Below are 16,092 nucleotides of genomic sequence, written 5' to 3'. Positions count from 1 at the left end.
GGGTATACACACTAATGAAGATCATTTTGTGTGATACCTAAGTCTATACATCCTATGTCTGTAAAAACGAAATACTTTACAAATACATTAAAAGTGTAAGTGCCCTGTAAGATCATAAACAGACTCGAAGATGTTTCATAATAAATTTTACACAAAATTATTAAGCTGTTAAACCCTGTAAAATATATCAAAGGACAATTTTATTTAGGCATTAGCTAGGCATGTAAATATACCCTAATACTTGATTAAGAGTTGTGTGGGGTTTTTCAGTAAAACTACTAGATTAGTGAAAAATAAAGAATATGCGTATACATTGTTTCAAGCAGCGTTTGACAGATAATTTTATTCATGCAAGTAAGAATACATTTTATGCAGTGTCACCGGCCCAGTTCTTCCGAATTTATAGACATGTATAATGTGTATTGATATAATGAAAATGGCAAAGTGCTGAACAATAAAAAAATAACAGTTAAAATTTAAATAGTAAGCAATGATTGAGGTTTATGCATGTTGTCATAACTAAGGACAGGCAAACATTTCCAACAATTTTTAGTGCTGTACTGTAATGATAATGACATGCATAGAAAGAATAGTATTCATTGTAAAGATTAGATAGACTTCTTTAAACATTTTTCTGATTAATGTGTGCTATATTGGTTCAAGTATTTGAAGAAATAACTCAGTAACCATTATATTATTCAATGTGAGAAATTGATACATACGTGTACGTTTTGGAAGGACATTTGACAGTGACATGTTTTCTTCAAAATCGTTTAATAGATCAAACTTTTATTATTATTTTGCTTAATTTAAACATAGAAACTATTCTTTATGCTGTCCTAAATAGACTTATTACTTGCCGAAATTTATGTCTCTGTTTCGTGCATTATATTTGATTAAGAGAAAAACATCAAGCTATTGAGATATTGACCCATTTCCATCTTTAGCTAATCATGATAACATTTTCATCAGTTTCATTTTGTTCTATATATGTACTTGGAATTCATTAAACAAGCACCCAATTAAACCCCAAGGGCTCTAGATGACAACGTAATTACTACAACGACACTGACACGTGCCAGCAAGTTAACAACACATGTACGTAGAGACTACGTAGTTTCGTAAACTGAATAATATAAACAGGTTTGTAATCGCCTGAAATAATCAAAATAATGTTGTTGACAAGACTAATCATCAATAAAATTAAATGGAACACTAAAAACGAAATAAAAATTTTCGGTACGAAAATACCCGGACGAAAATTCCCCGGTACGAAAATGTCTCCGGTACGAAAATGTTTCGGTACGAAAATTCCCGACACCGACACGTACAGTACATGCCTATCTTCAAATTATGTGTAAAGGTGGTTTATACCATTCATTTAAAATAATATATACATGGGAAATAACGAAATATATATATTTTACAAGTACTTATTGAGATATGTGTTGGTAGTTACGTATAAATATTATTAATTTCCCAACTATCGGCTGTTGCCCGAGGTGATCTACCAGCGAAGCCATGCACGAGCGGCCGTGGTCTGGCCAGGTGGTTCACATTTCGTTGTATTTATATTAAATAGTGTTATGAACAGATTTTTCGTGTATAACAGAAATATGATACATTGAAATCAATTATCTTTTCATAACTTTTTCACGACATGGATTTCTACCAATCGGAACACCTCGCCCACTTCTTCGAACATACTGTATGAATACACATGAAAATGATGTATTTTGTGATCCGCCGGACATCGGCCAAATTACCGCTACCCGTAGGACTATATCATAGAGGGTTACCTCCCTTGTGAAACATACAGCGTTATGTACCACAAAGAAGAGCTTAAAACAAACTCCCTGATTTATACTATCTAAATTTGTGTTTTACAAGACGTATGAGATATATTTATTGGAATGAACATGAATGCTCGAACAAGAAACTATGAAATGTTTTAGAAAATGTATCCAACGGTAACCTTTTATGAATGGAAGATATGACTTAATACATTATACTTCTTTGAAGAATGTTCATAAATTGTACCTCAGTTCGTGCGTTATTTATACCATTAAAACCGCCGACCAATGGTATTTTTTTCTATAGTATAAAAAACAGGAGCGGACGAATCAAGTTTTTTTTTCAGTTTCAAAAGTTACATACTTTACACCATTACCGTCATTGAAAAGTTTGAGCTTCTAATTTTACTTCAAAATAAAAAATGTCAAAAATAATTAATTGCTTTCCAAAAAAGTCCATAGCACTATGTCCTATATGGAATAAAGTACTGATCACGCATGCACCATTTAGTAAAATATACTATTTTACATATTTTTGTGTTAATAAGACATACATTTACATGAGTAAACACCATTTTTTTTTCAAATGATGAGTATTGATTATTCTCTGTCGGCGATGGAGCATCTTAAAACACATTTGTACCGAAATATCCATTTATTTGTGTGGTGACTTTTCCAACTTGAAGACCAGATAAGATACATTTTTTTCATATGAAAACGATATAGACAATAATCTAATCTGTTTACATGCTTCATCCGTGATTCCGGTCGCGTGGCATTATCAGTTCAATTCATATATCATTAAAAATTTAATTCCCCATAGTTAAAACTTTTATTCCTCGAACAAGAGATTCAGAAAATGAGATATAAATACAATGTATATATATATACACACGTGAACATATATACAATCAAGGAAACATTATCGTAATTATTACAAACTCCTCTTCTGATTTTACTTATCAGCCATTACAATCATACATGTACAAACAAATTTACTAATACTGCAGCTATTAATATACCGCTAATTTCATTAGTTTGTAATCATGGTTTTAAAGAAGTTCATAGAATATTCAAAACCTTTTGAATGATATCCTTAATCATCATTTTAATAATACGTAAAGATAAAACAATTACATGTTACAAGACATTCACTTTTAACAAAATTGGTGATGTCCATTAAAAACACATTTTGAGTCCGATATCGCTGTTTGAAGTAGCCACATGTACCCCATTCCTAGCATTAATGTACCATAAAGACGCTAATTGATTACCACTTCGTGTTTGGTTTTAGCTTTGTGTGGCTAAGTCATATTAAAGCTAGAAATATACCTGTCTCTCATATCCCTACGGCCCGATAGTCCGAAGGCCAGTTAGTCCTAAGGCCCGTTAGTCCGAAGGTCCGATAGTCCCAGAACAGATAATGTATCTGGAATTTATGCGAACACGGTACTCAAAATAAGACAAAATACTTTGTAGTTAACTTGCTAAGATATAAGAGACACGGAAAATGCTATTGAAAAACGAAATGTAGCGAATTTTAAAAATTGCGAAAATGATCATAATCTTGAAATACGTAAACGTTTATGATGTTAAAGAGTATATACATGTACATTGCAATCACGTTTAACATTTTCCGAGAAAGTAATATTATGGAACAATTATCATCATTTAAATAAGTCAAAGAAAGGGGGAATGAGACGAAAATTAAAGTCGTTAGTCGTTAAATTATACAATATAGCGACGTACAGTAACTTTCAAGAGCGGGACGCGTGGCAGAACGGACTTCACACACACACACACACACACACACACACAAAACCAAACATACCGGCCCCTCCTTAAATCAAAAGATTATCTACATATGTTTCAATTGATGGTTCACAAGATCAATTGCATTTATGATTTAACTTTTTTCTTCTTATTTTACAATAACTCATCTTCGTTACCACAAGAAATTTGAAGACATTACAACTATCGGCCACTACATTGTATATTCAAAGTAGGGATACGTAATGAAAAAAACCTTTTTATAGCATATTTTCTCTACCATTACTCCTAGGGTAGATTTTTTAAAGAGACTGTGCAAAAATTTGATTAATTTGTTCACAGGATCCCCTCAAATATGCTAAATTATCATACTACCGCTAGATAAAATTCAATTCTAGACATTTAGATATATACTTTTAGATAGTATAAGTTTGAAATATTGAACGTAAACGGTTGAAAAATGAATAAACAACAAAGTCGTAAAATGTTTCTTGAATTTTAATTTTTACATTGATGACTCTAAATAACGGAACTGTTTTCACTGAGACCTTTTGAATCAAGGCCTGCTGTTTGACCGTACACCGCCCAAAAGAGAGCGACTGAGTCATTATCAAAAATGAGGCAATTAATCAAATTTCTAGTTGTAATCTATATACAAAATCAAAGATACCATCATCTATAACTCATGTACAGTAGATATAGATGCAGTCGAGGAATAAATACCTCTTATAGCCAACTGATTACGTTGAAGCGTGCTACCATGGGCGCCGCCATTTTTTCCGAAAGTAGTTCAAAATGGTTACTACTTAGGTCCGAGTCTACTTTCGTAGAAAATGACGAGGTGATCCGATTGGGATTTCTACGTGTGAACAAAAAGCGGGTACGTGTGACGGCCCGGCTTCGCTTCGCAAGCTGGCTTCAACACTAAATCTAAACAAATATATTTAGCAATAAACAATTGTAAATATAAATGTCTGTAACCTCTGAAACAATAAGAAACTATTTTGAAATCAAAATTTGCAAGTATGAAAGTGTATACTTTTGTCAACGTATCGATTGTGTATCATGGATGTACGTATCTGTTATAGTGTTTTTATTAGTCGCCATACCGTGTTTGTACCTTTGAGGACCCGGATGTAAATTTTCTGTGACGTCACGCCATCTTTTCTGAAATCTCCTATAGCCCTAATTACTGCGAATGTGTGAACATTTCTCATCTGCCAGCGTTTAATCTCTTCAACTCTACTTCCCACAAAATACCGGATAGATCTACCTTCATGAAAATGAAAAATGCCAAGATGCTGTATATGGATGAGTGAGAGAGTGTGAGACTGTGTATGTATGAGAAGGCGTGTAAGGGTGCGCGTGTGTGCGTGCATGTGTGCGAGGGTGCGTGCGTAAGTCCGTACGTGTTAAAATGGGTGTATGTATGTGTGGGTCAATGTGCAATGCTGTATTAGTGTATGAGCGTTTACATGTTACACTATTACATAATATGATAACTGAATTGTGTTTTATATATACCAGTAATAAGTTGTAAAGCTTAAACTAATAAAGAAATTGAAATGAAAATGTTTTAATTGTATATCATTAACCAAGGACGTATATGAGAAGGATAAGTCGCGCTGGGTTTTAGGGAAGTCCAAGGCAGGCGCTTTTGTGTTTGTGCACTGACCGTGACGTTGGGCGACGACTGATTTTCCTTTGATATCCGCCGGCGCAGCCTTTGATGTAGCTTGCGGGTGCGAGGGTTACCGTCTTACTTTCTGAAGCGGGGCCGTCATTTCATGAGCTGTCGATTTTTTTAAACGAAAATTTAAGACATATCCTCTAAATATTCCTTCTTTAAAGCAAGTAATAAACGTCGTGAAATTTAATAAACTTTACAATGGTGTTTCGTTGACAAAAACGGTTTTTATTCCCGGTTCATAGGCGTCTCGCGTGGTGTTTAGTAATGTAAAGAGACAGTCACGAATCCTTCTCACTTATAAATCCTTGCATTAACTCATTAATATATAATATCACATAAATCAATGAAACCTAAATGTGACCCTTGTCACAAAACGTTAAAAATATATTATTACTAACCAGCACGTTCAGGTGAGTCATTTTCTTAAAGGACTATAACTTTTTGTGAATTGCAAAGTTTGTGATGTAAAATGAAATTTTTCAGCAATAATTAAAGCAAGAAAGAAGGGTATCAAGGTCGTATATATATGATACTTGACGTACGTACACCGATCATCACAAACATGCTGAGATATATATTAATTAATACGTTTCAGGTGGTAGCCTTGCTTTTGGTTTGATGGTTATGTAATACCTAGACCAGGATGTTATTTACCTGTACACAATCAAGCGTCATTCATCGAACTGACCTGTAATTAGAATTACCTGTCTGTAGCCGCAGGCAATTTGCCATTTGGCGACTACATCGGGGTTTTTTCTATTGTCTTACTGTCAAGCAGGTTAGGACATCCGTGAAATGGGTTTTATTGTTATTTGAATTATGGAACGCGCCTATATGTTTCTTATAAAATTATTGAGAATAGATTTTACGATTTCATTTCAACAAATATTATTATATGCAAATACATATAAATGGATTAGATAACAGGCTATGCCTATATAAATCTTCCCCATGATGGTGTATATAATTCAATCAATTAATTAAGATATTATTTCATTTTATATTATTAACTGCTTACACACACTCATTCATTCACCTTTCATTCCAGTATAGGCTAGTGACTAAGACAGAACATAGAAACAGAATTTTGATCCTGCCTTTTTAGTGTCCGATCCTGCCGAAATAAAGTCCGATCTTGCCTTATTAGAGTCCGATCCTGCCTTTTTAAAGTCCGATCCTGCCTTTTTAAAGTCCGATCCTGTCTTTTTAAAGTCCGATCTGGCCTTATTAGAGTCCGATCCTGCCGAAATAAAGTCCGATCTTGCCTTATTAAGGTCCGATCTTGCCTTATTAGAGTCCGATCCTGCCGAAATAAAGTCCGATCTTGCCTTATTAGAGTCCGATCCTGCCGAAATAAAGTCCGATCTTGCCTTATTAAGGTCCGATCTTGCCTTATTAGAGTCCGATCCTGCCGAAATAAAGTCCGATCCTGCCTTATTAGAGTCCGATCCTGCCTTTTTAAAGTCCGATCCTGCCTTTTTAAAGTCCGATCCTGCCTTTTTAAAGTCCGATCCTGCCTTTTTAAAGTCCGATCCTGCCTTTTTAAAGTCCATCCTGCCTTATTAGAGTCCGATCCTGTCGAAATAAAGTCCGATCTTGCCTTATTAGAGTCCGATCCTGCCTTAATAAAGTCCGATCCTGCCTTTTTAGAGGCCTATCCTGCCTTATTAGAGTCCGATCCTGCCTTTTTAAAGTCAGATCCTGCCTATTAGAGTGCGATACTGCCTTATGCCGAAATAAAGTCCGATCCTGCCTTATTAGAATTCGATCCTGCATATAAAGGAAACAAATTACATCTCACACTGTCCTGCTTAACTATAATGGAACCTATTGAGTAAAAGACATAATAATAATATTAATTATAATTGATATATAAACGTAGAAAATATAGTACAAATAAATGATCCTGGCGAAACAAAGTCCGTTTCTGCGCAAATTTGCATACCGTAATTACTTTTTTATTATTCAAGCCACGTTGCTTTTACCTTGTGCAGTACATTAAACTTCTCGTCATAGTCCATACATACCGGTATTGGTTGTATAAGGTGTAATAGAGGTAATGATTAAGGTTTCCATACAATATTTTACATTTCGGTAAAAACCATTAAAAATCTGTTTCTGCCCTATCTTGTAAATCGTCGTTTTGGATCATTTAACACTTATCTAAGCTAGCGCAATATACATTGATAATTTTCCCTTTTCAGTTCATACACATTTATCAGTTAGTTTATCTAATAATGATATAGTTATTCTTATTAAATCTAATTAAAAGTAGAGCACGGTTTATGAATGTTTATATTTACGAAAGACCTATCCTGCCAGGCCGTATATATAGAGTCCCATTTTATCCGAACTGCAAATTGCAATTGATCTTTGCGCCGTTAGTATTACGTGGATTTTGTGAAAATACCTAAATATTTCACATTTATTTATCAAGATCATAGTCATATTAACTATTTTAGATATTTTTTCTCTGATTTAAATTAGCAATCAGTTTTAAAATTGACCGATCCTGCTCGGTAATTTTCTGTCCGACCATGCAAGAAAAATATTATCTTTTTATACTTTTTTTGGTCAAATCGGTTAACAAATTAATAAAACTGATATCTACACTATAATTTGATACATATTTATCATTTGAACGACTATTTTGTGCTCCGATTCTGCCCGATCCTGTCCGATTCTGTCCGTTTCTGCCCGATCCTGTAAATCGTCGAAACCGCCATTCATTGAGCATGCGTGTGTGTACCTGCGGTTAGTTTTGAAGCGTGATTTAAGATGTTTATTAATCTAAGTGGTAATTAACATTTCGTGTTGTCTGACTGAAGTAAGATTGACATGTGAACAATATTCATAACCATATGAACTAGCTTCATGTGAGTAATTGACTTTATAGATGTGCCGGATCAATATTTAGGTCACTTTAAAAAATGTAAACAAACTTTTTTGCATGTTGCATGTTGATGCACGATTCTGTGACCAACTACAGTAGAGGTTTAAAGAAGCTTGCAATGGCCGGTTGTATTTGTGTCTATTAATTAATGATCTTTATCACTCAGAACAGCTAAATATTTAATCTTATATTTAAACTTAACATACAATGTAACAGTTACAAATGTATGTGTAACAAAATCAGAAGGACATTTCATATGTTTAATGTGAACTGATCCAGTATGAAATTTAAAATGCATGATTTGTTTAAGTAATTATATTATATACTGTTTTTTCACCATTTCAGACGGATGAAAACCAAGTATTACAATGGACGAGTTCAATGACAGTTTAAATGAAACTGATGGTATTCCTGAGCAGCCATTAAGGTTTGAGGGATCAGGACCAGACCACTTTTTGGGAGAGGGAGCACAAGAGGAGGATAAGGATTTTGTAATGATGTCAGACAGTCGTGTTGATAATGTACAAGATACACAACAACAAGGTTTTGATGTAGGTGTTAACAGAGGTAATGGAATTCGAATGGTGCATCCAGAACAACTACCTGGGAATTATAACTATATTAATAGATTGCAAAATAACCCTGATATAAGTAGGGACACTGTATCCGATTTTGGAAATATGGAAGCATATAGGAGATCTGGACCAGAGGGCAGTCCAGCGTTTCAGCAGAGTGGTGGCTTTCTACCCAGCATTGCAAGTGATAATGAATCCAGTGTAATATTCAGGCCTGTGCGACAGTTAGACTTCTCGGCTTTGGACGAAACTGGGCAGACTGATGATATGATACCTCATGGTATGAATCGTTCAGTATCCACCCCGGAACATGAGGATAGGAGCTACTCATTTATGGAAAGGGAGGTGTGTGGTTCTCAGGCAGATGATGAAAACACAAGAGAAACTTCACCAGAAACAGGATTTTTTGAGCTGAAAGCCTCCCCACTTCAAACAAGTGAAAGTGAGTGTGAACTGGACAGTCGTGTTATCTTTTCTCCATTAAATAATGCTGGAATGGGTAATACCATGGATAACACATCTATGGCATTTGAACAAAATTTAAATCAAGGCGATGTGTTAAATAGGTCTGGTGGTCCGCTGTCTTCAGATATCGGACAGAGATCTCAGTTTTCTCCTCCCAGTTGCCCATTTGAGGCCCAGGGATCTCCCCAGTACCAGATATCTCCTATCACTGGAAAGCCTGTAGAGAAACGCTCAGTTTATGTCAATATTCCTCATCCATCAGAAAAAATGTCACCAAATAATCGAAGCCTAGATTCACAGTCTCCAAAACTTGCATTTACTGGTGATACAAATATTCGTGTGTCACAACCTCCACAATCACAAGTCTTCTCAAGTAGTTTACCCCCTAGACTCTACAGTGATCAGCAAACATCTCCACAAAGAAATCAGGGACGAAGAACTAGTGATTCCCCAAGATCTAGGAATCAAAACAATCGAATAGGTGCTAGTGCTGAAAATTCTCCACAACAGTATCAGTCAAACAAAGCACAAAGGTTAGATTCTCAACCTGGCCAAAACCTACCCCAAAATCATGGTGATCCCACACAAAATTCTAATTTGCCTTCTCCATCGGCTTGGAAAATACCTGGAGAACAAACAAAGCAACAGAAAAATGGTTTCAAGGAACCAAGAATGGCAGTTCCGAAGCGAGGAGGTAATACTCAAATGCAAATTAAAAGACCAACTATGCCGGCAAAGAATTCTCAACGAGAGGTTGTTAATCCTGGGTTTAAAGCCAGACAGGAACATCCAAAACAAGATGCAAGGTTCAAAGGTCAAATTTCAGAACCAAGACCAGGAAATAGTGCAAAGTCTAATAAAATAGGTCCGTCTACTCAACAGCAAAGAGGTGGCTCTTCGTCTCGTCAAGCGGTGGGTGAGGATGGGACGAGAAAGGTCATGAAAGGATCTATGGCCCAAAAGTCTGACACATCTCAACAAAACTATCCGTCTGATTACGAGAGAAAAGTGGAAGGAAGTTTGCATAGAAACAGAATGGAAAGGTTACGGACAATAGGTCAAGTATCATCATCGAGCGACAGAGGAGCAGGGACTGGCCAGGATTCCAATTCTCCTCATGCACATCATCCAGGCGTTCATGTGGTTACACAGGTACAGCAGTACGGCCAAGATCCACGACAAGATAGTTATAGTCAGCATGACAAGCAGGTATATATGTCATGTAAATCATCTGTTGATTTGATGAATCCAGGTTTCTTTAGTTTCTGAAGTCTATCTTGTGTCTACACACACGCACACACACATATATGAAAGGACTATGATAATTTGATATATCTGAGGGTCATGTTTTAAGTATCTTTTACCAATCCATAATGAATTAATGATAATGAAATATTTGTACTCTTTTTTGTTTCAGTTTCAGTTTTCTTATAGATGTAATTTCTGGTAGCAGTACCATTAATGATTCCTATTTTTGTTGCACATTCAAATGTGTTTGAATTCACAAATTTGTAGTAAACCATATTTCATAGTTTCTGAAAATTCTACTTTGAATTACCTACAGCGACCGCTTGCCCACATAGATGTTTATGGAGGCGATAACAGTCTGGATGTCCAAGGAATGGAAAATGTCCGTAGTCAGCTTCAGAGTATGCTTAAGTTTTCCTCGGATGCACTAAACGGTGAGTTATGGTGGTCTCCTACAGAAATTGATCCTGTTATATAACTGGAAGAAATGCTGTCAGAGCTGGTTACCCAGGGTAAAGTAAAATGCTATACATCGTATATGATAAGGAACGAAGGGAGGCATGCATGTGTTTGTGCTATCCTTTTATGTCATGTCTAGATACATGAATTAAATACCAATTTATGTTAGGTATTGTACATGCATGTGCTGACAGTATTTGGATGGAAACCTGACATTTTTACATTACTTATTGCAGTGATTTGGGATTGATAAACAACAGTTAATTTGTTTTAATTTGTAAATGAAAATCCAAAACTTTAATCTCTACCGCTGATAAACTGTAAAGTGACTAATCTATACACTGATATAAGATCAAAAAAGTTTCTTATATATGTTATAACCTACATAGAACCGATCAACTTGGTCATGCTAATGTATCCTGTTTATTTGTAGAAACTCAGCAATACAACCATGTTGATACGGTCAGTGGACTGTTGCTGGACACTCCTCAGGATCCTTACATGTATCCGACTCAGCTTGACCACTCAGTACCCAGGTAGCTATAAACAGTAAGACATATTTAAAATGAACAAACCAGTACTACTTCGCATTACAGGGCCGTTACAATGAGCGTACATGTGAGGGCCAGTCTAGTAGGTGGTTCCGTTGATTGGGAGCTATTCAGTTTGCATGGTAGCTAGTCATTTTGCCAATGACATTCAATAAGCTGTGTAAGCGCGGCTTTCATTGGCTGTCGCTTCAATGTAGGGGCGGAGTTAAACAGTCAGAAAAGTCTGTCGTCGATTACCAAGATCAGAAATGTGTACTGTACCAGTAACGCAGTATATAGATGCTTAAGATGATCAGCATCCTAAGCTTAATAACGTAAAAAGATTACACAAACACATTTTAATTTCCTCATGTATAGACTCTAAATCAGCGCTACTCAGTGAATTCGAAGTACGTATGGAAAGAGCTACTCTTAGCGTAAAAGTCAGTCAGAAGTTGTACGGAAAAGATATCGCCTGCTTCTGACTAATTATAACTTTGAGGTGTGGAAAACCAAATCTGGTGCAATGTACGACCGATCATCGTGTCTTGTCAAAATATAATCCGATAAAACATGGCTTTGGCTGGCACATACCTGGATGTTAGTAGGGGATGCTATTTCAGCTGTGAGTGTAGATTTTTTAACTTTGTCAGTATTTAATCAGATAGATGGATCATGCATTTGAATCTTTTGTTGACAATTTCTCGGCTAAAATCAACCGACATTTGAGAAACTACCGCCGCGCATGAGCCAACCTCAGAGAACATTACCTGTGAGGGTCGCAGAACATTACCCGTGAGGGTAATGCAAATATGAATCAAATTAAATTATAAGTATTTAGGCAATGCATTCAAACTCGACGTCTACAAATAGAATAACATTCCCTACTAATATAATAATATAACATCCAGGTATTTATGAAAACCGTGTTTGATCGGAATATTCTGATCAGACAAAATCTATTGTCAGCAGTACCTGATTTGTTTTCTGCACCAAACGGACCTTGCAGCGAAAAAGTCAGTCAGAAGTTACAACAGTAGCTAGATACGGCTGTGACATTACATGTAACATTACAATGGATACAATAGATCTAAACCCAACACATTAACAAACACGATAAAAAATTTAGAACGTTGGTAGCTACAGTATGAATACTATCCGAAGTGGATATGTAGGTATGACAGTAGATATGTAGGTATGACAGTAGATATGTAGATATTACTGTAGATATGTAGTTATAACAGTAGATATGTAGGTATGACAGTAGATATGTAGATATGACAGTAGGTATGTAGATATGACAGTAAATATGACAGAAGATATCTAGATATGACAGTAGATATGTAGGTATCACAGTAGATATGTAGATATGACAGTAGATATGTAGGTATGACAGTAGATATTTGAGAAACTACCGCCGCGCATGAGCCAACCTCAGAGAACATTACCTGTGAGGGTCGCAGAACATTACCCGTGAGGGTAATGCAAATATGAATCAAATTAAATTATAAGTATTTAGGCAATGCATTCAAACTCGACGTCTACAAATAGAATAACATTCCCTACTAACATCCAGGTATTTATGAAAACCGTGTTTGATCGGAATATTCTGATCAGACAAAATCTATTGTCAGCAGTACCTGATTTGTTTTCTGCACCAAACGGACCTTGCAGCGAAAAAGTCAGTCAGAAGGTACAACAGTAGCTAGATTGTGACATTACATGTAACATTACAATGGATACAATAGATCTAAACCCAACACATTAACAAACACGATGAAAAATTTAGAACGTTGGTAGCTACAGTATGAATACTATACGAAGTATAGAGAAATGGCCAATAATTTATGAACAAAACATTTGCTTAATAAGTGAAACGAAACAATAACAAATTTTGAATACAGTGATTGAATGTATACATTGTAGACAATAAAATAGTACACAACGTGATCGAACATCAAAGATTTGCTGGCTCCGCCCACTACTCAATGTTGTCGGCGATCTAGATCTCTTATCAGTTGGAGGTGGGGGCAATCTGCAATCAGTCGGGCTGTTGATGCTTCAGCCAATAATTGCCTTCGTTACATGCCAATTAAAAACTAACCTACTGCATCAGTTACCAGCCTACTACATCAGCTACCAGCCAACATGACTAGCGAGTGAATGAATGAAACAGGAACACTTGTTGTAACGGCGCTGTAATATAGCTTAAGCGTCATCACTTAAGCAGGTTACAATATAGATGGCTCAAACTAGAACGAACAAGTGCATTTTTGAAAAGAAATTGATATTTTTATTATGATAAAAGTGAGGTCACAAGCTTCTTTTGGATTCTTATCAATAACTCCTATGGGGAAAGCTCTTCAAATTATCCAGGCTTCAATATAACCAAGGAGAAAGACAATCAGTGTGTGTCTACAGGGATTATAATTCATTTCAAATGAAGTTGGTCGGAGTACCACTGTATATATCATATTTTACAAAATTATTTTGCATTTGCAAATCTGCACTTAAATAAATTGATTTTGGAATTTTTAAACATCAGTTTTTGTGAAATATGCAAAAATATCATATAGGGATTGAATGTATTTTTCTTATTTTCATTGCGGCTATATGATTACCAGAAACTATATACATATCCCATGGAGCGCATTAGCATTCAATCCATATATTCACATTAGAATAATTTATGAAAATAAAAATTATTGAAAGGTTATTATATAATATTAAAAATTATGACACTCATTTACGACGAGAAACAAGATTAATGGAACAGCTGGATGACAAAACTGTTCAACAACGTCGCATTTTCAAGCTTCCGCCTTCCGGTCAAGCTTTTTTTGCAAATGACAAACGACAAACAAGAAATATAGTTAAAGATTTGATTGACTTATTACAGTAAACCTTAGTTGATTCTATATCAAGAAACAACACATGAAAGATTATACATCAAAATATTGTGGGGGACTATTTTTTATTGATATGAAACAGACGTGATGTTTGAAATCAGCTGATCGATGCACGAGAATCATTGTATTCATAGTGTATTCATAGGCCAATGTTTGTTTTGGTCAGTTGGTTGATTCATATAGTGACGAAACTTTCAGAATGTAAATATACCCTGGTAGAAATCTTTTTTCAGGTTTTACAGCCCCAAAATTGTTCTTGCAAAAACTGTACTAGCTGAGATTTATATTGATGTTTGCTATCACTAACACTAATGATATATCTATGTGTTACAGAGGTAAACAAGATACATCAGAGCTGTATGAAAACTTCCCAAGTTTTACATCACGGATCTGGTCAGACACGTCCAGTGTGTCCCGAAGTGATGCATCATTACATCAGGAGAACCACCGGCTCCGGGATATGCTGGAAAAGGAACGTTACCGCAGGAAGGTACAAACTTTCTTTATAATTTAGAAATAGCCTGCCTGATATCCAGAGGAGCCATTATCATTGCTGGCCAGGAAATACATTGTGTCATCATATTATAGGGCAGGACTCACTGCATAAAATCTCATATGAAATGAACAATCATTCAAGATACTATATAGAATCAGGATATTTGGTCTTTATGCCATAGTTTGTTTTCTGTGTAAAAATATTATTTATGCATACTGAAAATAAATTTTCCTGAACTTATTTGCTTTGCGATATAGTCGAGGCAGTAAATTGAGCACAAACGATTGCAGATTTACAGTCATTAAACATAAGAAAATTACCTTGAATGTGAAAAACAATTATAGAGGAATGATGAGTTTGAACATTAAAATACAAATATCCAGACAATATATTGAATAAGTCTAATAATTAATGAAAAACCTCTTCAATTTGTCTATTATGACATAAATATTCACAGAAATGATTTTCTTGTCATTGCAGCATTGTGAGCAACACATTCAGAAACTAAACGTCAAAGTAAGTAAACGGTTTCGGTATGAGGAAACAATGGTGTTGATTGAGAAGTAATAACCACATTCAATTATACATCTAAACCTGGTTTTATATCACTACTGAAGGCAGATCTATATAAACTACATGATCACAGAAGTTGTCATTTGATAAATGAATGCTCTACATTTAGTGTGATTCAATGCAGTTATTACACAGACCCCATTGACTATAGAATACACCTCAAGACAACAGCTCTAAATAGTCCCAATTCTGATTGATTTTACCCATTTTGTTTTTTCAGCTCCTAGAGACACAACAGCAGGTGGCTGTAGCTGTTTCTACTGACAAGCGCAAAGACATCATGATTGAACAACTAGACAAGGTTTGTTGATCTCTCTGTGTACTGTACTGGGAAAAGTTTCCCAGACTTAAATAATCCTGGCTACAATACAGAAAACTTTGGTTCTGTTTCATAGATTATTACAAAGCTCATTTGGTGAGCTAGTTATTTGGCGAATCTTTAAATTTTGTAATCAGAAAAAAAACCTTGAAAGTTACATACATACGATTGCCACTTCATATACAAAATTTAAACTTTATTTATTTCACATTGATTGCAAAACAATTCATATATAAAAAACTTATCAATGACATTCCATGGGCTGGATGTAAGCACAAGAGAGGTCTTAGAGTTGAAGGAAACCAGAATGCCTAATGGAAACCCTTGTGATTGGGCAGGTAACCACTGATCTTTGCCACTAGTTTAAAATTT

At 35.4% G+C, this 16,092-nt stretch overlaps 1 protein-coding gene across 1 annotated transcript in view; it reads left to right on the top strand.

Annotated features, from left to right (window-relative positions):
* The first annotated feature begins 7,989 nt into the window (after positions 1–7,989).
* The window catches only part of LOC138307162 (uncharacterized), a 96,651-nt gene continuing 88,548 nt past the window's right edge, over positions 7,990–16,092 (top strand). The window contains exons 1-7 of the mRNA XM_069247793.1: positions 7,990–8,129; positions 8,492–10,395; positions 10,751–10,868; positions 11,327–11,429; positions 14,666–14,822; positions 15,309–15,344; positions 15,622–15,702. Coding sequence (XP_069103894.1) covers positions 8,515–10,395; positions 10,751–10,868; positions 11,327–11,429; positions 14,666–14,822; positions 15,309–15,344; positions 15,622–15,702 — 2,376 coding nt within the window. The 5' untranslated portion in view covers positions 7,990–8,129; positions 8,492–8,514. The remainder of the gene's footprint in view (positions 8,130–8,491; positions 10,396–10,750; positions 10,869–11,326; positions 11,430–14,665; positions 14,823–15,308; positions 15,345–15,621; positions 15,703–16,092) is intronic.

This window comes from Argopecten irradians, chromosome 14 (genome assembly GCF_041381155.1).
Source record: "Argopecten irradians isolate NY chromosome 14, Ai_NY, whole genome shotgun sequence".
NCBI classification, from domain to species: domain Eukaryota; kingdom Metazoa; phylum Mollusca; class Bivalvia; order Pectinida; family Pectinidae; genus Argopecten; species Argopecten irradians.
Note: the sequence above shows the minus strand (reverse complement) of the source record. Positions and strands in the feature narration are given on the sequence as shown.